General features: G+C 50.3%; 3 protein-coding genes across 18 annotated transcripts; 1 reads left to right on the top strand and 2 right to left on the bottom strand.

Annotated features, from left to right (window-relative positions):
• Positions 1–501: 501 nt before the first annotated feature.
• On the bottom strand, positions 502–6,966 carry stradb (STE20 related adaptor beta). The gene is made up of 12 exons (XM_040174100.2): positions 6,694–6,966; positions 6,101–6,231; positions 5,467–5,547; positions 3,982–4,084; positions 3,766–3,887; positions 3,567–3,675; positions 3,347–3,470; positions 3,068–3,239; positions 2,860–2,964; positions 2,463–2,719; positions 2,318–2,360; positions 502–2,175 (listed from the first exon to the last, which is right to left on the bottom strand). The coding sequence occupies exons 2-12, from the start codon at positions 6,110–6,112 to the stop codon at positions 2,023–2,025; spliced, it is 1,281 nt and encodes a 426-aa protein (XP_040030034.2). The 5' UTR covers positions 6,113–6,231; positions 6,694–6,966; the 3' UTR covers positions 502–2,022.
• On the top strand, positions 6,956–18,638 carry trak2 (trafficking protein, kinesin binding 2). 16 transcript variants are annotated; one of them, XM_078101512.1, is made up of 17 exons: positions 6,959–7,102; positions 9,302–9,493; positions 9,913–10,098; positions 11,942–12,001; positions 12,397–12,473; positions 12,575–12,691; positions 12,782–13,003; positions 13,094–13,172; positions 13,282–13,412; positions 13,591–13,665; positions 13,934–14,071; positions 14,179–14,309; positions 14,851–14,991; positions 15,085–15,389; positions 15,587–16,078; positions 16,170–16,269; positions 16,357–18,638. In XM_078101512.1, exons 2-17 carry the CDS (start codon positions 9,343–9,345, stop codon positions 17,132–17,134), a joined length of 3,183 nt encoding a protein of 1,060 aa, XP_077957638.1. In that variant the 5' UTR covers positions 6,959–7,102; positions 9,302–9,342; the 3' UTR covers positions 17,135–18,638. The 16 variants fall into 16 exon arrangements, with proteins under 16 accessions (XP_077957644.1, XP_077957638.1, XP_040029966.2 ...); XM_040174032.2 differs by having other exon boundaries at positions 14,179–14,258; XM_078101537.1 differs by lacking the exon at positions 11,942–12,001 and adding an exon at positions 11,693–11,733 and having other exon boundaries at positions 6,963–7,102.
• Positions 18,567–24,115, bottom strand: trim25l (tripartite motif containing 25, like). The gene is made up of 16 exons (XM_040174075.2): positions 23,363–24,115; positions 22,778–22,873; positions 22,463–22,696; positions 21,627–21,786; positions 21,505–21,537; positions 21,387–21,419; positions 21,254–21,295; positions 21,135–21,182; positions 20,991–21,038; positions 20,862–20,912; positions 20,442–20,612; positions 20,216–20,326; positions 20,049–20,084; positions 19,883–19,951; positions 19,693–19,758; positions 18,567–19,392 (listed from the first exon to the last, which is right to left on the bottom strand). The coding sequence occupies exons 1-16, from the start codon at positions 23,990–23,992 to the stop codon at positions 18,818–18,820; spliced, it is 2,403 nt and encodes an 800-aa protein (XP_040030009.2). The 5' UTR covers positions 23,993–24,115; the 3' UTR covers positions 18,567–18,817.
• Between the last annotated feature and the right edge of the window lie 158 nt (positions 24,116–24,273).

Genomic DNA, 24,273 nt, shown 5'->3' on the forward strand with positions numbered 1-24,273 from the left:
GTGTTTGCGACTATTTTTCCACTTTACGCTGTCGATGTGGAGCAACGTGGTTGCTAAGCGCAGGGCTCAGGTTGCAGCAGCGCTCCATCGGTTTGTTTTGATGTCTTGTCGTCATCTAGTGGAGTAGCAGAGAACTGCTATTTATGACAAGTCTTATGTAGAGGTATTTCTGTGAATAAATGAAAGTTAAAAAAACTGGGTTTAGATAAAAAGATAAAGCTATACCGTGTAGTATAAATGTAGTATCAATTAACTAATTCTACATGTCCCCCCCTTACTTTTACCACTATTAACCCGGATAACTGAACTGTTAAATACCTTTTGCCTGCTGAAAGTTAGTGGGTTGTTACAATTATTATAGATATGATAACATGATACACACTCACCTGCACGGATGACGCTGTCACCATCTTCTTGGCTGGTTTGGTCTCTTTGCGCGCCCACAAGACGCTTACCTCATCTGCTCACCTCTACGTGCACGAATCAAAACAACCGCTGACATTTCGGCTTTCAGATTATAACAATTTATTTCTATTATCTGATATATCTGATACCAAGCTAACATTTGTGTGTGGAGGTATTATTCACACGCATAGATTGTAATGTATAATACTTGTACCAACATTTGATAAACTTTGCAAAGCAAATGAAAAGGTCCTTTTTGTATTGTTTAAAACGATACTGAATTCGCACCACCTTTCTATTATCACACAACTACAAAAAAGAAAGTGATTCAAGGCTCAACAGGTAGTTCATAAATCAAATTTAGTAGTTACATATATATTTATAAGTATGTATACATAAGGCTTACGCAGCTACCATGTTTGATATGTAGTGTAGATCACAGTTCTCATACACAGTTCACTTAATCACAGTTACGGATGGATCACCATATTCAGAACGCAGGTTTCATAAATACATAAAGGCATTGTTGGAGAGGTGGTCACAGTAATAACTCATCTACTGATGGTTTCTAACTCGTACGTGGGACAGATGTTTATCTTATTAGTCTTGTGTTTTCAAATGACAATACACATAGTAAAACAGTGGATGTATGTTCAAACATACAGCAAACACACGTGGCATATTTGATTGGGGAAAGTTTTCGAAACATTCAGAGATGGTAAAAAGAGTTGTTTCTGATGCAAACAAGCCTCAAGCCAATAAAGCCTCAAGTTAGGACGGGTGTGGAATCAGCGTAATTGATTAAAATTATACACATAAAGCATATTTTTGCTCTAAGTTGCAGAACCATAGTTCCCATCGTTTTGTGTAATATGTTACCATGACTCACTTTCATCCCCGATTTTAAAGCCCACATTCGTTTCTGTTTGACTGAAGTACTCTGAATGACCAATTAGCACTTCCCATTTGCAATACAGCCATGGGTGTTCCACTCTGATGTAGATGAAAATATATATGCACGTGTGCTGTAAATATCTTCTCATGTACCTCAGTATCTATTCAGTCTGAATACGTAAAAACAATGTAAAGGACAAACCCACCCTGCATCGTCACTTGTGCCTCAGGGTTTACCTTGTCAGTAACTGTTATTATCTAACTCCCTGTATTATTTTATCATTTTTAAATCCAGTTAACAAGGTCCTCCCTTTTTGGAGAATACTTTGAGAACAGGTGCAGTAACATAAAAAATGATCACTGCCAATAGAAGTATGACAACCACATTGTAAAAAATGCATATGCTTATCACAAACTGCTGTTTTTCACAAAGTATTTGAGGGTGGACTTTTCCTTTAACTCTCTCAAGTATTGTGCGATTATAAGTCAACTGCTGGTTTGTGCAAACTCTGAACATATGCAGAGAAACCTGTGTTTTAAAAAAAGTATGAAACTACTTTAAAAAAATAAAAATAAAAAAATAAAAGGGCTCTGAGAGTCGGGGTTGATGACATGAAATCAAAGCACAGAAGAATTTGGCCTTGTTGCTGCAATTGTCTTTGTGTTTTGGCTTGCTAGTAAAGAGATTTTTAGGGGAGGGGAGGACGGGGAAGGGGGGGGGTGTTAGGAAAAGTCCCACGCGGCCTCAGCGTAGGCCGACACCGTGGCGTGGCAGGACAGGGTGGGGGGGCAGGATATCGGAGGGTCCTCGCGGCTGCTGAGGGGCACTGCTGGGTACATGAGGCTGAGGAAGGTGTCTCTGGTGTGCTTCTTCACCTGTCACACAACGACACAGCTTTTCATTAAAATCACATTTACAGAAGTCCGTTTCAAGCTTCGGCCCAAGTATTATACTAAATTATGTTTGTGACATTAATGAGTAGACCGAGCTGAGAACCAAGAGGCCTATTGAACCCACCTGCTTGAAGAAGGCGTGTGTCAATAGCGTAGATGCCGACGGTCTGTGGATAAAAACATATATATATAAAAAGAAGGAAAACTCAAGTTTGTGCTCGCTATCGCAATGCAATGAAATCGTATTTGATAAATCAGGTCGCGCTGACCTGCGCTCGGGCTGCTGCTGCAGACACAGCTCGACCAGGTTGTGCAGGGTGACCGAGTGGTTTTTGGGCGCGGGGCTCTGGGGTCGGTCTGCGGGTGGAGCCGCGGCGCTGTGTGTCATGCTCCCGGTGGCGACGCTCTCCCCGATGCCGGAGTCCACCCCGGACCGCGAGACCTTCAGCCCCCCCAGCTCGCCCAGCGGGAAGGGAGCCACATCCAGCAGGCAGCAGTGGGAGCCGCGCAGCTTCTGAAGCAGCATCTGGACGGGGGATATTCGGCGGAGGAGGACAACGGCCTTTTAAAGCTAAATGTGCACGTACCTATTCTTCTTTTATATTTATATCCTAATGAGCCTGCCTGGGACATCGGAGGAGAAGTTGAATCCCACGTCCCTGTTACCTGAGTGGGGGGCATGTCCTGGAAAGGCACCCGGCCGCTGACCAGCTCACACGCCACGATACCTAAACTGTAGATATCAGACTTGACTCCGTAGCCGTGCAGGTCCTACTCAGGGCAACACCGGGGGGGGGGGAGAGGGGAGACAGGACGCGTCAGGAAAAGGGCACCGCCACATGTTTTTTTTTTTTTTGATCTAGCGAGAGCTGACCTGTCGCAGTAGTTCGGGGCTGAGCCAGGGCAACAGGGCGGGGCTGTGGTGGGGCATGTCGAACACCGTCCTCATCCGCTTCCCCTCGCGCATCAAGCTGTAGACACTGTGGAGCCCCGAGAGGTAGACATGCCCCTCACCAGACAGCAAGATGTGACTGGCCTTCACCCCCCTTACGGCAGAGGAATACGTGGACAGACATTAAGTATTTTTAAGCACTTCTCTCTCTCCCTTGGTAAAACAGATGTTTCACCCAACGTCTTCCCGTCTCCCACTGACCGGTGAACGTAGCCCATCCGGTGCAGGTACTCCAAGGCTTTCAGCGCGCCGTAGAGCAGGTACGCGATCAGGGATTCACTCATTCCGTCTGGGAAATATGTTCGGAGCAGAGCGTCTGCAGAGCCTGCGGACGAAGGAGAGAGAAAAGGACAGCTCATGGAAATACAAAATCTGATGGACAAAAGGCCAAGAAGGTGAATGGAGGAGCAGGGTGGCTGACCGTAGGCCATGAGGGGCGTGAGGACCCAGAGTTTGCAGCAGGAGCCGAAAACCAGGCGAGATGTCAGCAGGTTGGGGTGACGGAACCGCCTGGACAGAAGAACCTCACTCTGGGGTTTGAGACAGAATGAGGTGTAAACACACCTGGATGGAGAGCATGCTATTATGCTAACCTTCAAAGTAAATCGCCACCAGCTCACCAGGAGCTGCAGAAGCTCTTCTTCTGTGCACTCGTCCAGGTTGGTTTGTTTGACGGCAACAGGCTGGCCAGTCGGGATGTGGCGCGCCATGTTCACCTGGCTCAGGTTATTGAAGCCCCTCCCTGTGGCACACAGAAATGGACTTCAAGTGAACTCATCCTTTCTTTTGACGGGTAACTATTTGCCTGACTGAGGAGCCAGCCATGTTGTTCTCACCCAGCTCAGACAGCAGCTGGTAGTGGGCCGGCTCAGCCGACAGCCCTGTGATGTCATCGCCCCCTGCCGGCCCTTGCAGGGTGTATTCAGAACGGTCACAGCTCTGCGGGGGAAATACATCATGCATTCGTGTATTTGGCACGTCACATAAGTAACTCAAACAAGGACGCACACGAGTGTCTTTCAATGTGCTTCTGGGGATCCCTGACCTTCATCTAACATCAAAGAGTTTATGTACGAGTGGGACGGTGGCCACCAGAGGGTGGCGGTATGACTGTGCAGAGTGAAGGGTTTCATGGGGGGGTTGGGAAGGCATCTGACAGCTGCAGGCGTGTCAGATGCAGTTTCTCGTTGCCTTTTGAACATACATCAGCTTTGTTTACTGTGCCAGGATTGTGCCTGTATCACTGGGTGGAGGCAGGGGGGGCGGGGTGTGGTGTGTGTGTCTGTGGAGGGAGTTGTTGACCTTTCACACCAGCAGTACATTTTAATAATAAGTACTGTGTTGAGAATGATTATATGTGGCTACAGATGAACAACATAAAACGGGCAAATCCCTGTGGAAATCCATCCAATCAATAATGTGGATTATCGGTGACTGTCTACTGTGGCTCCTTGGGAGCAAACCTACTCCCGATGATGTAATGGCAATGTTATCGGGGTTGCCTTGACTTCTTTGTCGCAAGAAACCTCTGTTGTAAACTGCGAGTATAAGACACATGGGAATAAAGATGCTTATGGGGAAAAAAAAGAACAGCTGCAATGTGATTCCAGTCTTCAACAACTTGACAAAGGGTCAGCAAACATAAATGGATGGATGGACGTTGACAAAGTGAAGAGCATTCGTGTGACGCCTGTCTCCATGGGGACAGTCAGTGTGTTTACATGATGGTAGAATTGGAATCTTTGCTTAGTCGGACTATGCTATCTTTTGGGGGGAGGTGCTATTAAGCCAATATACATGGCAGTGAATAAATCGAATCATCGGCCGAAAGCATATCGTCATATCCGATACGATAGGTGGCGCTGTTTTCATTACTACTAGTTGTGATACAGCCAATTTCCGCTTGACCGCTTCACCACTACCGCCAACAACAACAACAACAACATCAACATTACGAGAAAGATGGCGAGCGGAGAGCAAGGTGAAGCTACATCCCTCTACTATTTGTGCATGATGTTAATAGGAGTACAGCGAATGCGAATGCCGCTATTGGCTGATTTGATAACGGAGAGAAGACGCCGTCGGGATCTCAAGCATGCGCAAAGACGCAAAGTCCAGTTCCTCATCCGATTCACCGTTACATGCCGCAATAGTCAAACTATCAACTGGATCGGATCGAGTTATCCAGGGGTGTTAGTCGGATCGTAGTCGGACCGCACAGTCGGACAAAGGTGTTTACATGAAACGAATAATTCGATTTCAGTCCGACTAAGCCAGTTATTCGAATCCATGTAACCACGCTGAATGTCTCGGCTACTGACCAGGAACTGGTGGCTGACGTCCTCATAGCACTCCTCTATGTCCAGGGGCTGGACTTGAGTGTGGGAGATGCAGGAACAATCCTGGTGAAGGGTGGGGGAGGGAGGAGGAGCACAGGTGAGACATGCCCTACGGAACAAAGGAAGGGGTGGAGAGGACACGTGGGAACTTGGGGGAAGGGGGGGTGATACACGACACGGTCAGGGATGAGGCGAGAGCAGAAAGCATCTGGGGAATCTGGGCACTGACGCCGCATTTTCATTGGAAGTGGTGAGAGAACGAGACTCACGACAACAGGCAACAAAAAGAGGCAGCGGAGTGACTGATGTCCCCACAGAGCGCTGCATACATAATCAGATGACCATTACGTGTGAACAATGCTCAGCAGCATCTCACATTTTTTCCATCTATATTATGTATGTTGGTGCAGATGCGTTGGGTTTTCCAGACAAGCCATAGCCGTCTTATACACCTCAGAGAAAGCACACCTGGTTACTGGACACACTTAATGGTGCATCGCGAGGGGACTGGCTTCATCCCACCAGACCATCAACATCTATTAGATCGCAACCCAGCGACTCACACAAAGTGAGAAAAACAACAACAACAGCAACAATAATAATAATATATTCTTACCAAGAAAGACATGGAGGGGGTAACAGGAGACTAGCGTCGATTCCCTGCCCCCCCTCCCCCAAACTGGAGTAGAAAGCAGGCAGCGTCCGTCCGACCACAGACACGCATTCATCCGCCCGCAGCTCACCTGTCTGAGTCAGCACAAACCAAACGATATGAAACATGAAACATCCCCGCCAGGCCGGTTGAGCGACGACACATCGGGAACAATGAAGCCCAGGAAAACATTCCCCGACCAGAAGCTAACATAAAACTGTGTTCGGTTGTGTTGGAGATGTACTTACACTGGGTTATATAACATTATTAACGCCGCTGTACATGTATTACTCAATTGCACGTCAAGGTTATGGCTAGATGCAGCCATTTTTTTGTTGAACCAGAACGCATTTTATTCAACCCGACGGTTGATGTCGTCAGTTAATGGCTAATAACTATTTGTCGAAGTTCGGGAGAGATTTTTTAAAAGCTGCAATGGACGTATATGGTTCAAACGTGATGCCGACGTTAGCTCAGTTAAAATACCTCTTTGTTTCAAGTCTAACGTCATTTGTTTGGAGTAACGTCACCCCGTCACGAAAGGAAAAGTCGCTTACCGTCTCCTCTTGACTGCAACTCGAGCGCTTCGACGTAAACAAGTTAAAAATACTAACAAGAGATTGGTTTTCCGAAGCGATGTTTTATTTACGAACTCCGTGGTCTTTCATTTACTTTGGCCCATATGACGCGATCTGTGCGAAATAAGTATCACGCGTTACAGTCGGAACCGAACCGCACAATATCCCGGCGCTGTTCTTTTTTCCTTTTTGACATGACTTTAAATTTGACAAAGGTAAATGGCGCAGAGTGAATACGTCACCGCGCATATTGTCGCGCGTCGATGACTCGTCGCTGTTCGCCGTCTCCTTCCCTTCCGCTCCATTGTTTCAGTTGTTGGTGAAGATATCGAAATACTCCGTATGTAAAACTGGAATAACAGATGCCGTGGAGTAACACCGACGCAGGGTACGTTTAAAAAAAATTAATAATCGAAAATCATTTTTTAATGTCCTTAGTGTTGAAATGCGTCCGCCCGAGGAACGCCCTCGACTAGAAACAGTGAAGCTGTCATCCTCACTCCACACGTGAAACGTTATGTTAGCTAACGCTAAATGCCTATTAAAATGATCCTACATTTAAATTAAAGGATATTTTGATAAGGGACTAACAACTACCCGAGCTATTTAGCCGTAGCTTTAGATCGCGTAATGGTGACGTTATGGTCGGCCTGCTGTTTGTTTGTTGGTTAGCGTTGTTTTATTATTGTGACCTTTATACCTATATATTACATATGGACACATAACGCTTTAATACACGTAGACACTCAATGTTAGCGGACAGAGAGAACAATAAGCGTGCCGTTATTGAAAAATTCATTGATAGAACATATACGTCCTAAAATAACGGATTTGACATCGATGGGATGCAGCTTTAAATGTCCTCTTTCAAATACAATCTTTATAATTGTTTTAATCGTGCCGAAATGCAGAGCCGCAAAATTATGCTCTACCAATCATTAGGTTATTTGACCACTGAAACATCTTCATGATAAGTCTTACTATGGTCTATAAATAAACGGATTTAGGATGAATCCATTTCTTCATAGTCGACGGTGGCACATATGGAGGTCAGATCAGATGTGTGTTTCCTGCTGTTGTTGGTGATAGTTAGATCAAACTGTACAGTTTACTGCTTTTGGCATTTGACATTTATACTGCTGCACTTGGTTGTAGGTCGCTCTGGATGAGAGCGGATTAGACGTGAAGGGAGATGGAGCCTGTAAAAAGCTGAAGTAAGCATCCGGTCCCTCTGTGACAGATTGTTACTTGTGTGAAACGCTGCCGTGTCGTCGGTGTTTCGCAGCGCTACTATCTTGCGGCTGTGCTTACCTTTTTACACGTTTATAACGCGCAATAATCGGTCACCAACATTAAGTGGTGGGTTTCCGCATTGAGGTCTGGATTTTCTCCAGCGTATTGATAGATTTGAGTTTTTGTGGGCGCTGGCTTATTGTCATCTTGTGGTTTTTCCAGTTTGAAGGGAAATACGCTCGTGGGAGCACTCATCTCTCACTGTTCAATTTCCAGGCACAGAGCTGTCTGTCTGGTACGGTGTTAATCATGCAATGACTCAAGGGCGCTTGTCCCTGATCAGCCGTTTCATTTTAAATCGGGCAGCGGGGAGGTTGCCATGACAAATATGGAAAAAGATACTCATACTGAGCCATTCAGGATGATTAATACAAGCAATATCATATGTGAATGTTTCTATATTATTCCATTACCGATGAGATTTATGGGTCAGTTCGATATGATCTCCCAGGCCTCTAATGCCGAACGGCCCATTTGGACTGTAGCGTTGCACGCATGACGTTAATCTCCTTCATAGAACAAACAGTGACGGCTTCAATGTTACATAAGCACAGGATGGATGTTGCCCAAGGCCTGTTTTTCCACAGACATGCCCACACACACACACACACACACACACACACACACACCCACACGGACAGGAGATCAGTGATGCAGATGCTCTTGGGGATTCATGAACCTGCACGGTTATTAGAGTAGCTCTTAGTAAAAAATTAACAACAGCACGATAAAACTCTCTGTCTACTTAGAAGAACAAGTTTTATCCGATAAGATCGATTTATTACTCTGGGAAATCAGCTGTGTAACGTATGGAGGAAATGAAAGATGCTGTAGAATTGCATTATGGGAAGTGTAGAATTCAGCGTTTTGGTCCATCACTCGTACCAAGGCGGGGAAGTCAGAATGTCTCCCTTCTGCGGTTTTGATTTTGTCTATTCTTTTTAAAATCTATCTCTCACAAGCCTCCCAACGTGGAGAAGTGGGATGCTGAATTGTTGTAGTCGCTCTTTAATTAAGTTTTGAATGTTTTCATCAGCAATGAGTTATTTGGAACTAAATAAATGTGTGAAATGAAAACGAAAAAGTTACAGTACAGTACAAAATGAGAGAAAAAAGAATGTTCATCCTGTCTGACCACTTTAAGGCCCAGATTATTCCCTACAGACACTCAACATCCTGTCAATGTTGAGTGTCTGTAGGGACCCCCCCCCCCCCTCCCCAACAACCCTCTGCATATCTTCTTCTCTGGGACTATTGCTTCTTTGACACTCCACTCTTCTCCCCTCAACTGAAGGTGTATGCGGGCACCACCGGTCAGTGCTTGGACAGGATGTGATGTCCCAGCGGCAGCGGCTCCCGGTCCAGCTTTGTGTTAGCGAGCGGGGACCGCCGCCTCCCTCCACCCCCTCCCCCCTCTCCCGCTCCACAGACATGTTTGAGGTCAAATCCCGGGCGGTGGAGAAGAAGGAGTCGAGCACGGAGACGGGTAGGGCGTCTGCAGTGTGTCCTATGTGTACATTTTGAGTTCTAACCCCCCCGCTGCCCTGCAGTACAGTTTGCTGTGTCTTTGGGCTCGATGCTATAGTTATCGCCTCATGTCCCAGTAAACCACAAAGGACACACAATCACACACTCACACACACACATAAGCACTCTCGAAGGCTTCATCAGCCCACACTCGCTCTCAGGAAATCTCACCAGGGCTGCAACTTTTCTTACGAAATGAAAGCCTCTTTAATTTATGTTGTCATGGTAAAATTATTACTATTATAGCATATAAATATGGCAACCAGGCACTTGGTACAAGCTGTTAATATAATGCTGGTTATTAGTAATTCACATGAGCCAGACCTTTATTTTGGGGACTTGTATCCCCCCTTTTCTAATCCGCCCTCTGACCCACAGACGAGGGGCTCGGCAGCAGCGGTAAGCACTACGGCTCGTTGGGCTCCGGCTCGGCCGACTCCGGCTCCGTGTACCTGTCGGACAGCCAGGACTGGGCGGTCTCTCCCGGCTGCTCCCCGGACGAAGGCCACGCTCCACACAGCGCCATCTCCCCCGTGCTGGCCGAGGAGACCTTCCGCTACATGAGTACGTGTGGATCTCCCTGTGGCGTATATGTCCGGCGGCGGGACACTTAGGTCTTAAGGTCTCTCCGTCTGCCGCCATTTGATTGATTAAGGCCTCTTGGGCGACATCGGCGAGCCGATGGCGTGCGTGAGGGACTTATTGGGCACACGGTTGTCGTTGTGCTTGTGGGTCTTTGCTGATGTGTGTGTGTGTGTGAGGGAGAGAGAGAGAGGCATCCAGTGATCAAGCCAGAGTTAAGTGCAGCCGGGGCCAGAGTCACGGGACGGGGAGGGAGGGAGGATGATAGAGGATGAAGAGAGGACAGTGGCGAGAGGAGTCGGATCATGCCGGTTTTAAACATTCACAATGAGGAGGTTTACGACGGCATCGCTATGGAAGGTGAGTGCAGCGTTAGCGCTGTGCTAAGTGCGTGTGTGTGTGTGAGAGACATGTGAGACAATCCGACTGCAGCTCCGCTCTGCAAGGTCAGGCGGAACATACGTGTGTGTGTGTGTGTTCCTTGAAAAGCAGGAAGTGGGCAAGTCTGAATGAATGCTCGTCTGTTTACATTCAAACTGGTTGCGGTATGCTGCGGTTTTATTTGTAATACATGCTGTACTTCCTGTGCCGCTTTTAACTGTTGAATTTGTGTGTTAACTGAACATGTGGGGGGGGGGGTACAGTAAGGGAGAGTCTGGGTCATATTCTTGCTCTCTGAAATACTTGCTCCACTTGTGCGCTTGCAAAATCAAAACGCGGCCTATTAATAGCCCCCGATGGCCTCAATAGGCACGCTGATGTCCGAGTGCCCCCTCCCTCCCCCAGGGTCGATTAGTAAATGTTTCTTTGAACCGCAGAAACTCTATTTTGATGCAGAAGTCAGAGTGGTGACAGATGGGCAGAATTCTTATTAAAAAAAAAACTTTAATTCTTTCTAGTCGTTCACCCTTTGACCTCGCATGTGGGCTTTCTGCCGGGACCTGAATGAGACTTTCAAATTCGCATGAAGGCTGAATATCATACGTGCAGGGCGTGTTGTTAGTTTATTAGTGCCAGAGGTCTACAGTGTTTCATACGACGCCGACCGCGTCTGCGTTCCAATGATCCATATCGAAATAAAAGCACCGCTCTCGTTACTCATTGGACTTTGCAGTGATGTAGTTTATTGTGGCCAACGAGGCCAACAAGTAAAGAACGGCTTAGTGTGTGATTATTTTTTATGTTTTTAATGTAGTGTTGAGCCGATAGACAGATAATTGATTTACTCGGTGAGCCGTACTTTTCCCAGCAGGTGAAACAATATATATGTATGTGTGTGTGTGTGAGTGAGAGAGACTCTTCTTGTCAATTGTACAGTAACAAGAGAGATTTTGTGTGTTTATGTAACAAAAATATCTTCGCTGCGCCGCAGAGGTTATTTTTACCCGGCGAGATCCAAAGGTCACCGCGGGCCTCAGATTACCGCGTCGACGGGCTCTCCTCCCGATCGAGTGGCCGCCTCCGCTCTGCCGCGCCGCTCGTGCCGCCTGCTGAAACGCACACCGCTCCGACGGCGCGGTCGAGCCGCGGCGATGTGTTTTCGGTGATCTGGAGCTGCTACTTCTCTTTTGAACAGGTGCCAGGGGCGGCAGCGCGGCGCCGGCGACACCCACTCAGGTGCTTGGAGGCCGGACCGCACTAATGGCTGTGTAGACCGCCAACACACTAATACTTACCGAAAGAAGTCGATTCATGCGTTCTTCAGCTTTCGCCCTCAGCCGCTTTCCTTTCTGTCTCTCCGCCCCCTCAGTGTGAAAACAAGCAGACGGCTTGTGAGCCTTTTCTTGTAACTCTGTCCCCTTCTTGTATCTGTCTCTCACCGTAGCGTATCTTGCCTTGGAGCCCTCTTCCTATCCCCACCCCGGCTCTCAGAGCCTCTCCAAAGGTATCTTCCTCTCTCTCTGCCTGCTTCTTCATTTAGCTCCGGTGGGTCTCTGCTTGGCCGCATGTAGACGACAGCAGATGAAATGGACCTGTGGGGCGGGTGTGTGTGTGTGTGTTGTGGCGGCTCCACATTCAGACCACTAGCAACCACATCGCCATATGTTTCTGTAATAAGTGACACAATGTAGCCACACACAAGTGGGCGCTCACGTTGCTCGTGGTCGGAATGTTGTTATTAGGGAGCAAGTAAAGGGACGTGTGTGGTTTTGTTTAAATGCTGTTGTGTTTGCATGCAATATGTGCAAAACAAACTGCATGGATGTAGGTGTGTGTGTGTGTGTGTGTGTGTGTGTTTGCTCCAGTGTCTTCTGATAAAAATGTCCTCTTTCTGGCCAGTCCTCAGCGCAGATCGCATGGAGCAGATGACCAGGACTTACAATGACATTGAAGTGGTCTCGCACCTTTTGGCGGAGGTAGGTCGGCCCACTCCCCGGGACTCGCTCGGGACACGTGCTTCCACCTTTTTACGAGGCGGTTCTGATTGGTCGGTGCGCTGTGTGTCCTTTTTGGACAGCGGGACAGAGACTTGGAGCTGGCGGCTCGGATCGGTCAGTCCCTCCTGCAGAGGAACCACCTGCTGCAGGAACGCAACGAGGCCTTAGAGGAGCAGCTGGCGCAGGCTCTGGACCAGGTAGCTCACACGCCGAGTCTCACTACATGTAAAGGTACCCCTGTGGATACAAGCAACCCCCCCACTGAGCACCCCCCTCACCCCCCTCAGGTTCACCAGGTGCAGCATGAGCTCGGAAAGAAGGAGGAACTTCTGCGCATGGTGGCCAGCGCCTCGGAAGAGAGCGAGACCGACTCCAGCGCGTCCACGCCGCTGCGGCAGCCCCGGCCGCCGGGGGGGGCGACGTCGGCCGCCGCCACGCTCGGCCAGCTGGAGTCCCTCCAGGTGAAGCTGCAGGAGCTGGAGGAGGAGAACCTGTCACTGAGGTCCGAGGTACGAGGGCGTGGAGGGCGTGTGGAGCGCGTTGAACCGTGATCGCGCCACTAGACCTACGTTGTGCTGACTGGTTCCTCTCGTCTGCAGGCGTGTCAACTGAAATGCGACACCATCACCTACGAGGAGAAGGAGCAGCAGCTTGTAAACGACTGTGTCAAGGAGCTCCGTGAGTGTGACGAGGACGCGTTCACGTCGGAGACGTGATCTCTCCGTACTGGGGAACCCCACGATTTCTCTTTTTTTCTTACTTTGGTCCGTCTGTGTGCTGGTTCCAGGAGAGTCCAACTGCCAGATGGTTTCCCTGAGCGACGAGCTATCTGAGAAGAACGAGGAGCTGCTCAGGCACCAGGAGGAAATCTCTCAGTTGCTCTCCAAGATAGTAGAGCTGCAGCACAGAGTGAAGGAGGTGAGGAGACTGGTACCTGATGCATGGAACTTGAAATTAAGACCAGAATTTGATGAGTAGGGACACGACGTGGCTCTTGCGGTCTCCATTTGGGTCTGGTGGTCTTGATTTAGGTGTGGACCTGGGTCTTGGTGGTCTGTCTAAAGGCTCATGTGGGTATCCGTGTGTTTGTACGCAGCTGGCCCTGGAGAAAGAGGAGCTGAGGATCCACCTGCAGGCGTCCAAAGAGTCTCAGCGACAGCTCACAGCAGAGGTACAATCGCACAGGGAGTTACAAACAACAACAAACTATATTATTTGAACTCAAACAAAAATAGGTTGTTACGGTTTGTAGCCTTAACATATAGCGAGTATGAAAAATACAATTTCCTCAAATTGTTATAGCTTAAAGCAGTTAATCCCTTAATAGATGTAAAATGCATTAAAGATAATTAAATTATCAAATCATACATTTAAAGTCTAATTTAAATATATATTTAACCGCTTCATACCAAGTAATTTGAATAACGTGTGCGTTGCAGCTGGACGAGTTGGCAGACAGGAATGCGGAGTGTGTGGAGATGCTACATGAATCCCAGGAGGAGATCAAGGAGCTTCGCAGTAAAAACACTCCCTCAGCTGGGATGCGGAGGCACCTCTCCTACGGCGTCTATCCCATGGTGAGAACCCATAGCTCACTAGGCGTTAAATAACTGCAAAATTAAGAAAGTTCTGCATATCCAACTCTCGTGTGTGTGTGTGTGTGTGTGTGTGTGTGTGTGAACAGGACTCATTGGCCGCCGAAATTGAGGGCACTATGAGGAGAGATATGAGTGTAGAGGAGGAGACGGCCTCCCTGGACCAAAGGTCAGAAACCCATTCTTCACGACTGAGGAACTCCGTTTTAAAGGACCCACCGTATGCCCCTTTTACCACAAGTTGCTATGAGTCCTTGGGGTCTTAATGAAATGTCTGTAATACCACAAGGATGATTTAAAACAGAGCCCTAAAGAGACAGCGTGGGGGGGGTCTTCTGACTGTAAAAAGGATTCCTGCTCGTACGTCCTTTCGCCGCCGTGTTGCGAGAGCCACTGCACCCAAGACGCTACGGTATCTATAGTGAGTGTAGGAGAGGGGGGGGGGCAATGTAGGGGGAGGACCATGTAGAGAATTCATTTCATAGTGACGAGAGAATGATAAGGAAGCTCATTCTCAGTCACTCAAGCGTGACGTTTCTGACGAGCAAGAACCATAACAAATTGCGGGAGTTGTCTTTTGGGTTGGTAGACACGGCGGATATACAAATTAACGTGTGGAAGCACAAAAAAAGTGGAATTTTCATTATATGTCCCCTTTAATGTGTTTAGATTTTCTGCTGCTGAACAATTAAATCCCACTTTGAAACAGACCCTTGATGTATTGAGTCAAAGCTCTGACCTCGTACCCTTTCTGCCTGCAGAGTATCCCAGAAGCGAGTCTTCCAAACGGTCCGCTCCATCAACGCCTCGTCGCCGCGGCCGGCTTTGGCCACGCCCCCCATCCCCGGCTCGGGTCACAGCTCTCTAGTGATGACCGCACAGCCTTTCGCGTCCTCTCAGGGGTACGTCACAAGTATTCCCGCCTCGAGGTTTCGACCCCGAGGGCGACGTCCGCGGCCCTTGTTAATAGACCCGTGGTTTTACCCCCCCCCCAGGGAGGAGGTGCGGATGGGCCAGCCCGGCTGCCCAGGAGGAAACGACCTGACCAAAGCCCTCCACCGGCTATCGCTGCGACGGCAGAACTTCCTCTGCGAGCGGCGGTTCTTCCAGGCGGAGCGCGAGAAGAAGCTGCAGGCCCTGGCGGGCGCGGAGGGGGGGGGCGGCGGCGGGGGCAGCGGCTGCAGCTCGCCGGTGGGCAGCGCGTGTTCCTCCTTCTCCAACCTGTCGGAGCTCTCTTTCGGCTCCAGCGTCTTCAAGACCTTCCTGCCGGAGAAGCTGCAGATCGTCAAGCCCATGGAAGGTAAAACGTGAGATCCAACAAGCACATTTTACAAAAGTTTTCACTGACTTGAGACTTGATGTAGGACTTAGTTGTCTTACATCATGGATTTGGGACTAGAGGTGGGTCTGTAGTCTTCACTACCACCAGTGGACTTTTATTTATATATTTATCAGTGGTCATAAGGACATTTCCTCCTGTGTTGATGCACCAAACAGGCTCACTGACGCTGCATCACTGGCAGCAGCTGGCTCAACCCCACCTGGCCACCATCCTGGACCCCCACCCTGGGGTGGTGACCAAAGGCTTCTGTCCACTGGTTCAGGACACCGTGTACCGGCTGTCTGACATGGAGGAGGACGAGGAGCATACGGGTGTCCTGGAGAAGGGGTCGGCGGAGCCGGGTAAGGAAGAGGACGAGGACGAAGAGGAAGACGGGATCACCTTCAAGGCGCGCTTTACGTCCACGCCGGAGGACAGGAGGGACAGGACGCACTCGGCGTTGCCTCTCCCCGTCCGGCCTCGCTCCCCCACCCGGCCAGCATCACCCGTGGCACATCCGCCTTCCTCCACCGGGAGAGCGGACCTCTGTCTGACCCCTGCGCCCCAACGTGTCACCGAGCGATCCCCTCGGCCCATTCCGGGAGCCTGTACCACCGTGGTCCAATCACCGAGTCAGATGTTCATCTCCACGACAACGTCTTCCTCTGGTAAACGCTGCCGTGCTTCAATGAGGGGCTTTTAGGATATTCATTGCAGCTGTTGTGAGTGTGTTCTTACCTGATTTTGTTGTGTGTTCAGTCCAAAATCCAGGAAAGTGTCAGAGCTCCACCTTCTCCACCTACACCATCACGACGTGCAGCATCCTGCACCCCAGCGACATCACACAGGTCACCCACAGGTAGGACCTCTGCAAAGGACGCTGTGAACTTTTATTTTACACAGGAGGCCTCTCTTCTCACCTCATAGCCGCCTCTGCGTTTTTCAGCTCCCGGTCGTCCCTCGTGGCCAACACCCCGAGCTCCATGAGGACCGGTCCCAGCACCCCTGTGACCCCCTGCCGGCTGAGCCTGGGCGACTGCTTTCCCCCCCGACGCCCCCTGGTGGCCACCAGCGGCCTGGCCAAGCTGGTCCTGGAGAGGGGCATCTCCGCACAAGTCTCCGCCGACGGCCCGCCTCCGTCCCCAAAGACGGCGTCCCGGCAGCCCCTCTTCCGCCTGCTCCCCGGCACGCCCCCCAATTCCCCCTCGCACTCGCGGGACCCCTCCCCGGTGCCCCCAGAGCCCCGCAAGCAACAGGCCGACAACTTCCTCGCCTCGCGGCCCGCCGAGCTCTTCCTCCAGGACGTCTACGGGCTGAACCTGGGCCGCGCCCCACACCCCGACCTGCCCAGCCCGTCCCAGGGAACTCCGGCCCACGTCCCGCCCCCCAAGCCCGGGCACGCCAAGCCCGACCTCGGCCTGGTGGAGAGGCTGCGGCGGCTGGGGTTCACCCGGGTGCTCCAGAGCGCAGAGTCTGAGGGGCCGTGCCAGGGCTCCGCCACGTTTGTGTCGGCAGGCGGGGGGAGCCTGCTGGACGGCCTGAGGCGCAACCAGAGCCTCCCGGCCATGATCGGTGCCCGGGCGGGGAAACTGTCCGGTAACCCAACGCCTCGTCCCCACCCGACCTCCCTGGCCCTCCAGCCGCCACCCTGGGGAAACCCCAAAGAGCGGCGGCGGCATCTTGCCTCCGTCCCCCGCGCCCCGCCAGGTTCAACAAAGCGCTGACGAGGTGGCTGGACACTTCAACCGCTCTTTCTGTCTCCCTCCCACTGCCCTTTTGGGGACGAGGAGGCGTCCAGCGGGAAGAACAGACCAACCCATCCTTTTTTTTTTAAACCTTCCTCTTTGAAGCACAATTGAACGAGCTGACTGTTTATAGTAGACAGTAACCAAGGCCTTATCTCGCCTCCCCCCTGGGCTGCGCCCGGGACCTTCTCAGTAATTAAGTCGCTTCTGTAGTTTTGCAGCGAGGTTCTGGATGCTCATGTGTAGGAGGGAAGAAAATGGCAACGCGTACGTGGACGAAGGTCTGAGGATGTGGATCATGAGATGGAGTTGTGAGGAAGGAATAAGTAGGTCAGAGGTCAGAGGGCAGAGTAAGTGGGAAGGTAAAGGAGACTGAGCATCCACTCTCGCGATTCCATGGGTTGTTCTGCGTGGGGGGGGGGGTCAAGTCAGCTTTAGTCTGTAATGAAATAGCATTATACTACAACCACAAGCATTATACAGCAAACGCTTTAAAGGCATGTCCCAATAAAACCAGAAGGGATTCAACATGCTTTTTGTAACTTGAGGACTTTGAGTGGCAGCTGGTTTAATAGCATACTGCCAGACCATTGTTGTAGTCAGACCACGCCATTGACATGCCAGTATTAATATTGTGAGGATTTTACTTGCAAGCCAATGCCTGAGAAGTCAGAGGCAAGCTTGGGGTTCCCAGCATGCACCTGTCGGGAGGCAGGCCAGACCGGAGCGAGACGGGGTCTGCCTTTGTCCTCGGGTCCTCGAATTTGATTCAATTTGCAGCCACCGTCCTCACCTGAAGGTCTTTTTAGACTCTCACGGGCAGTCTGGGAAGTCGGATAAATATTAACACATAATTTAGTTGCACATGACAATGTTTATGTGATTCACACACCAGGGAACTGGGGGGGTGTATTCCTTCAGGAGAGGATAATGAAAAGTGATCCTTTATTATTTGGTTGTATTTTATAAAATCATGCTTTTGATACAAGGATCAGAGGTGTGCGCTTGACCACCGCGGCCCCTTTAGCGCCGTCGTCCCCAGCAACCGTTGATCCGACCAGACCCCCCCCCCCCCCCCCCCACTCGCCTATTGCACTTTGACTCTTTGTTTTAACCTTTGTTTTGGTGACACTACTATTTGAACTATGAATATTTTAACATATTAATGAAAACAGTGCAACGATTTTAATATGTCCAGCCATCTTTATTTTTCTTGCTTACAATTGCTGTGTTTTTTTGTACATTTGTCAGAGTTTAGAGCAGAGGAAAAAAGGCACCATCAGGCTTCTCATCCGTAGATTAGTTGTATTTGTCAAATCCCCTGTTTTTCCAGTAGGGCGGCAGGTTCAGGTGTGTCTTTTGTTGGCTACTATGTTATGTCGCTTCCTCGTGCCTCTCCTCTAAGATCATAATCCTCTAAACTACACATGGCTATTAATAAGCTGCCTCTTTTTTTTTTTAATAATAAAGCAATGGAAACAAAGCGTCTGACTCACCCACTGCTGTATTACTCATTCTCGGTGGAAGAACTAGTACAGAAACTCAAAGTAAAGTTGTTGAGTGTTTTTACTTATTATGCTGAAGTCAGCTGCTTTCCCGCAACCCAACCGGATAAGCAGTTTGTTCTGAAGGGAAGATCCTCCCCCCCCTCGCCCCCCTCTCTCACATGGGACAGATCTTGATGCTGTCGGAGCTGGAACTGAACTGTCCGAGGGCAAAGTCCAGGCCCACCCCGACCCCGCTGCCCACCGCGAAGGCGGCGTACAGCGGCTGCGTGAAGTTGGCGCGGAAGCTGTGCAGGTGCGTCATGCTCTCCGCCACGCTGTAGAAGGCCAGCGTCCCCGTGGACACGTCCAGGTAGAGGCCCAGGCGGGGCGAGTAGCTCACCGGGATATCCCGCTTCTCGTTGTCGTGCATCGCCGAGCAACAGGTGTCCGACAGCTCCAGGGTCCACGACTGGGCGTTGTAGCCGAGGCCCGACCGGGCGTCCGAGCCCTTCCGGGCCATGGCGCCGTAGGCCACGCCCATGGAGGAGCCCCGGCCCCTCCACTCCACCTCCCAGTAGCAGCGCTGGGCGTACAGCGGGCTCGCGCACATCACCTGGGTCCAGCCGTCGAAGCGCCCGGCTGCGTTGGGGTAAGGCTGCGCCGCTGCCTGCAGGGTGGCTTTGGTGTTGCCCTCGGTGAGGGCCAGCCGCCGGTGGGCGGTGTCGGTGTCGAGGGTCAAGGTCACAGAGTCTAAGGGGGGGTTTTAAATTGGCAATTAGTCACACAGTCTGGAGAATTAAGTTCATTATTGTGTTGAGTCAAGTCTGAACTGTGAAAAGTCCTCTCACAGAGACCCGGCGATTTGGTTAGAAGCCGTGGAATTAGACCTTGAGTTGGGTTTTTATTAAAGAATATCAACTATGTCAGTGCACTTTCTGTTGTTTCCATCACAACTTCTGCAAGCGATATGTTTTAGGTTCTTTGGCGTAAACATTAACAGCAGCCGATCGTTCCACAGCCTCTGAAACGTATTGAAACGTAGCGACTCACACTGCAGGAACTCCTCTCTGGTCCTGGGCTCCGGGGCCTGGATGCTGTCCAGGTTGATCTCTCGCACTGGAAAAGCAAACGTTGCAACAACAACAACAAAAAAAAGAGGTTCCATATTCATTCTTGTCTGTTGCGTGTGTTGTTTTCACTCACGTCTTGTCTGAAAATGAGGAGGATGAAATGTACTCACGCGCGGGAAAAGCAGGCGCGTGCATCACCGAGGTCGGGGTGGGCAGGTCCAAGAAGAGGCCGGGGTTAACTGTCCAACGAGGAAACCGCGTGCATTAACATCGGGTCCATGTTCAAGTTATGAGCCGAAAATAAATGAATCCAACATGTAAAGGCGGCCATCTTACTTTGCGTTGGTGATTCAGACGGAGCGGCCGTCGCCCCTGTTGGGTGTAAACGAGCCGCAGAGTCAACACGCTATGTAACTACTGATATAGAGACATCTTCTCAGAATTTGGGTTAATTCAGTCCAAACATACAAATGAGTGGATTAAGAGCTACTTTTAGGTCTTACATGGGTTTCCTCCGGCTGGCAGTGTGTTAGCGGCCGGGGTAGCCGGGGTGGTGCCGCGCCGATGGGAGCGGAACAGGCTGCTGATGGACGCCATCCGACCGAAACTGGACCCTGAATCCCGAGAGGAGGAGGAGGAGGAGAAAGGCGGATTGATGAAGAGTCTGAGCATTTTGTTGTTGGCGGCAGCAAAGGGTTTTGTTTCGTCAAAACAAGGTTGGTTGTCTACCTCCGGTTGGTGCAGGTGCTGGAGCGGGAATCGGGGTGGCCGGGATTGGAGTCTGGGGCGGGGCGGCAGCCTGGTTCTGACTGGCCCTGCTCCAAAGAGACTGAGGGTTTGCGCGGCTGGGAGAGGGGCTGGGGACGGGGACGGGGCTCGGTCGGGGGTTGGTCTCCCTCACTGCTCGGAGGACACGTGACAAGTTCGATCGAGCATAGGTGTTATGGCCAGTCGATTAAAGCTTACTAAATCATAAGAACCGTATTGGTGCATGAGGAGAAATCAGACAATAAAAATAACTCACATTATGATGCAAAGATTATTATTCATTATGGAAATATAATACAGAGATCCGATAAGATACATGTAAGTCCTTATAAATGATAGTAACTTTATAATGGGTTAATGATCACTGTCATCAGAACCCACCTGTCTCTCTCTGCCTGTCTCGGGGTCTGGGTGAGCTTGTGTTTCCTCCGTCTGTTACAGGGAAGAAGCATATTTTACACACACACACACACCTCTCCATCCATGGTATTTTTTATTTTTCTGTCTTACCTCGCGGACCGTCTCTGCTCCTCACGTCTTGACTCTTGAGGCCGATACCTGAATGACACGATGCCAACATGGTGTTTAACAAGGAGCGCCACACCCTTACCTCCCCCCCTGTCCCTGATATTGTCGCACGTCAGTTGGCATCACCTCTTCTGTCCGCGCTCCGCCCTCCCGACGCGATGCTGGGCACAGCGGCTGTGAGACGAGACGGAAATCACGTATGTGTGTCAGCCTCATTGACGTGGACTCAGAGAGGCGGGACGTACCTGCTGGGCGGCTGCTGGTGTTGCGAGAGGACAGGCCAAACACTGTGGGGAGAAAAGGGGAAATGGGTTTTTACGGGAATAAAAGTCTTTCAGGAGTCCTCTGCTGCTTATTTAAAATCACAAACAAACTCACATTTTAGAATCCCTCCCTTCGCGCTCCGGTTGGCTGGGGAAGACAAAAAGGGAAGTTAAGCAACAAAGACTCGCTTCTGTTGTTTCATGTCGGTAAGAAAGAAATGCCTGGAACTCACAGTCCTTCAGCGTGAACAGCGTGGTGTCGTTGACTGGAAGAGAACAGACGAGATTAGATGAGGCACGAGAGCAGGTGAAAGAGAGGCGGGGGGTCGGAGCGAGGCGAGACTCGGTTGGGGACCTTGTTTGGTGATCTTGCTCAGCTCCTGGTTGCACAGGTCCTCCACGCGTTCCCGGAGGTTCAGGACGGCTTCCCGCACGGGCTCAAAGGAAGCGTCCAGGTTTGCGGCCACGACGGGCAGGTCCCCCGACTCCAGCGGGCTGCACACGGACTCGCAGGCCTGACGGGGAACAAGCATGTAGCACTTACTGCTCTTATTGATAGCAGGTTGTAAATCGGCTTATTTGATGAAATTGCACTTTCTTCCAGGTTTGTATCCTTATGGTTGAAGTGCACTTAATGAAAGTCGCTTTGGATAAAACCGTCAGCTAAATGACATGCAATATAATTAATAAATGTAATGGCGTAATCCGAAAAACAAATAATACATTCACACTATCTCAGATGCCCATACAAATAGTTCTAAATGAATGCAAAATAATTTGACCGTTTTCAACAAGTTACCCAAATCAATGTTTCTAGCTTAAAAACAAATCAGCCTTCGCCACCATATTAATGAAAATGTATTTCCGGTCTCAAGTTTAAATGAATTCCTTTTGAGCTTAAAATAGTGTGTGTTTGAGTATAAATCTGTAAGTAAGACACGATACAACTTGCAACAATAATCAAATATCTTAAATTTGATTAATGATGATATAAATGTAACATGTGTAGTTTAATATTAACACACAGAACAGGCAGAAGTTTTACAGGTTACAAGATAAGGTAATAATTCCACTCGATTTAATCCACATCTATTGTTTAAACTAAGATAATATAGCGTTATCTGTATTTGGTTGAATTTAGAAATATGCTCAAATCATCTGGCCCACACAGCGAAGTTTGGTCCCGCCCACCTCCAGGTAGTGGATGTGGTCCTCGCAGTGCACCAGGTCCCTCATCTCCGTCTCCCTCTTTTTCAGCTCCTTGATCTCGGCCTCCAGGTTATCGACGACCTCCTGGGCCTGTCCCATCTTCTCCATGCCGGCCTGGTCAAGCACCTCCTCCAGCAGCTCCTGCAGACGCTCCACCGACCGCTGCAGCTCCACCAGCACTTGCTCCGTGTCGCCGTGCACCCTGTCCGCGGAACGCTGCGAGAGAGGAGGCAGATTTAATTCATTTAATGAAAAATTCTTCTTTTGAGGTCACGAAAATCACTGCAAGCGGCCGACCTTCATCCCCTCCATCATCTTCTTCATGTCCTTCAGCTCCTGCTGGCGGTCTTTCAGCCTCTGCTGGTTTTCAGTCTGCATCTCTGCCAGCACTTTCTGCGGGAGGACCACATCGAGACGCAGGATGAGAACCACATTCATCCACCTCAAGGAAGAAAAAGAAGAAGAAAAAAAAACACGATACGAGGAAATGCCGTGTCTCACAGACAACGCGAGAGCGTGGGACGCTATGATTGGACAGGAATGCGGTGAGGAATGTTCTCAGCCCGGCTGGAGACACAAAAGGAGTGAGGACGACACCCTCGAAAGAGACAAAACCCATCGCGCAGAACAATGGACGGCAGGTGGGACGACGTACAGCGCATAGTACTACTGCAGAGTACTACCTATACTACTCGATTCCAGCTGCTGAGATACTTTAAACTGGGTTCCGCCAAATAAAACTGTTTGTATAGATGTTGTATGTATGTGTATTTGTAAAGAACACACCACTTATTTTGAATAATTAAGAAAGACATTAGCGATCACAAACAAACAACGGTTCCCCCAGGGAACTCATCCCGGCGCAGCGCCCCCTCCTCTCACCTGTTTCTCCAGGCGCTCGGCCTTGGTGGAGACGCACTCGTGGCCCTTGTGTTGGTTGCTGGTGCACAGCCAGCAGATGAACATCTTGCACTGGCGGCAGTAGAACTCCTGCAGGTACTTGTGCTGGGTGCAGATCTTCTCCGCCAGGTTGGCCGTGGGCGCGATCAGCTCGTGCGCCTTCAGGGCCTTCTTAGTGGAGTGGGGCTTCAGGTGGGCGGCGCAGAACGAGGTCATGCACGACAGGCAGCTCTTGACCGCCGCTCGCCGCTCCCCTTTGCACATGTCGCACGGTACCGCCGAAGAGGAGGAGGAGGAAGAGGAGGAGGTCTTCCTTTTGGCCGAGGAACTGGCACTCCGCATGGACTCACGCACGTCGGCCTTGTGGGCCCCTTTGCGGAGCTGCTCTACCGCCTCGGCCAGCATGGTGTTCCTGGACAGGGAGGGCTTGGGGGAGAAGTTCTTCCGGCATTGGGGGCAGCTGTAGACCCCCTTGGGGTCGTCCTTGCTCCAGTAGTCCTTGATGCAGCCCATGCAGTAGCTGTGCCCGCAGGGGATTGTGACCGGATCATTGGGGAGGTCAAGACACACGGGGCAGTTGAACTGCTCCTCAGTCCACAGCTTGGCGCTCATGCCGGCGGAGAAGATAGAGAGAAAATCACAAGCGGAGCGGTGAAGGAGGAAAGGCTCGTCTGGACTGATCGGGAAACTGTTCTGTCTGTCGAGGGGAGAGCAGGGAGAGGTTGAAAGGGGCGGGGCCAGAGCCGCCGGGCAGGTCGAGCGGGGAAAACGGGTGTCGGTGGAAAACTGCTAAAGGTGTGCGAACGGGCCGATCGTTTGACAGTAGTGAATTCATTGTGGTACTTTACTTTAGAAACACACCACTACGAGTCTGTCAGAGCAACTTTTGCGAT

The sequence above is a fragment of the Gasterosteus aculeatus genome, chromosome 1 (genome assembly GCF_964276395.1).
Source record: "Gasterosteus aculeatus chromosome 1, fGasAcu3.hap1.1, whole genome shotgun sequence".
In the NCBI taxonomy this organism is placed as follows: Eukaryota; Metazoa; Chordata; class Actinopteri; order Perciformes; family Gasterosteidae; genus Gasterosteus; species Gasterosteus aculeatus.

Coding starts and splice junctions, on each gene's coding strand:
- trim25l (XM_040174075.2), bottom strand. CDS start 23,992: ATGAGCGCCAAGCTGTGGACTGAGGAGCAGTTCAACTGCCCCGTGTGT. Junction 21,787..22,462: donor ACCACATCCACTACCTGGAG/GTGGGCGGGACC, acceptor GTTCCCCGTCAG/GCCTGCGAGTCCGTGTGCAG. Junction 21,420..21,504: donor GCTGTTCACGCTGAAGGACT/GTGAGTTCCAGG, acceptor TGTCTTCCCCAG/CCAACCGGAGCGCGAAGGGA.
- stradb (XM_040174100.2), bottom strand. Junction 3,888..3,981: donor CCAGCTGCTGTCTGAGCTGG/GTGAGAACAACA, acceptor TGTGTGCCACAG/GGAGGGGCTTCAATAACCTG. Junction 3,240..3,346: donor CGGATGGGCTACGTTCACCG/GTCAGTGGGAGA, acceptor CTCTGCCGTAAG/GGGGGTGAAGGCCAGTCACA.
- trak2 (XM_078101509.1), top strand. CDS start 9,343: ATGTCCCAGCGGCAGCGGCTCCCGGTCCAGCTTTGTGTTAGCGAGCGG. Junction 12,002..12,396: donor CTCTCAGAGCCTCTCCAAAG/GTATCTTCCTCT, acceptor CTTTCTGGCCAG/TCCTCAGCGCAGATCGCATG. Junction 16,079..16,169: donor CACGACAACGTCTTCCTCTG/GTAAACGCTGCC, acceptor TTGTGTGTTCAG/TCCAAAATCCAGGAAAGTGT.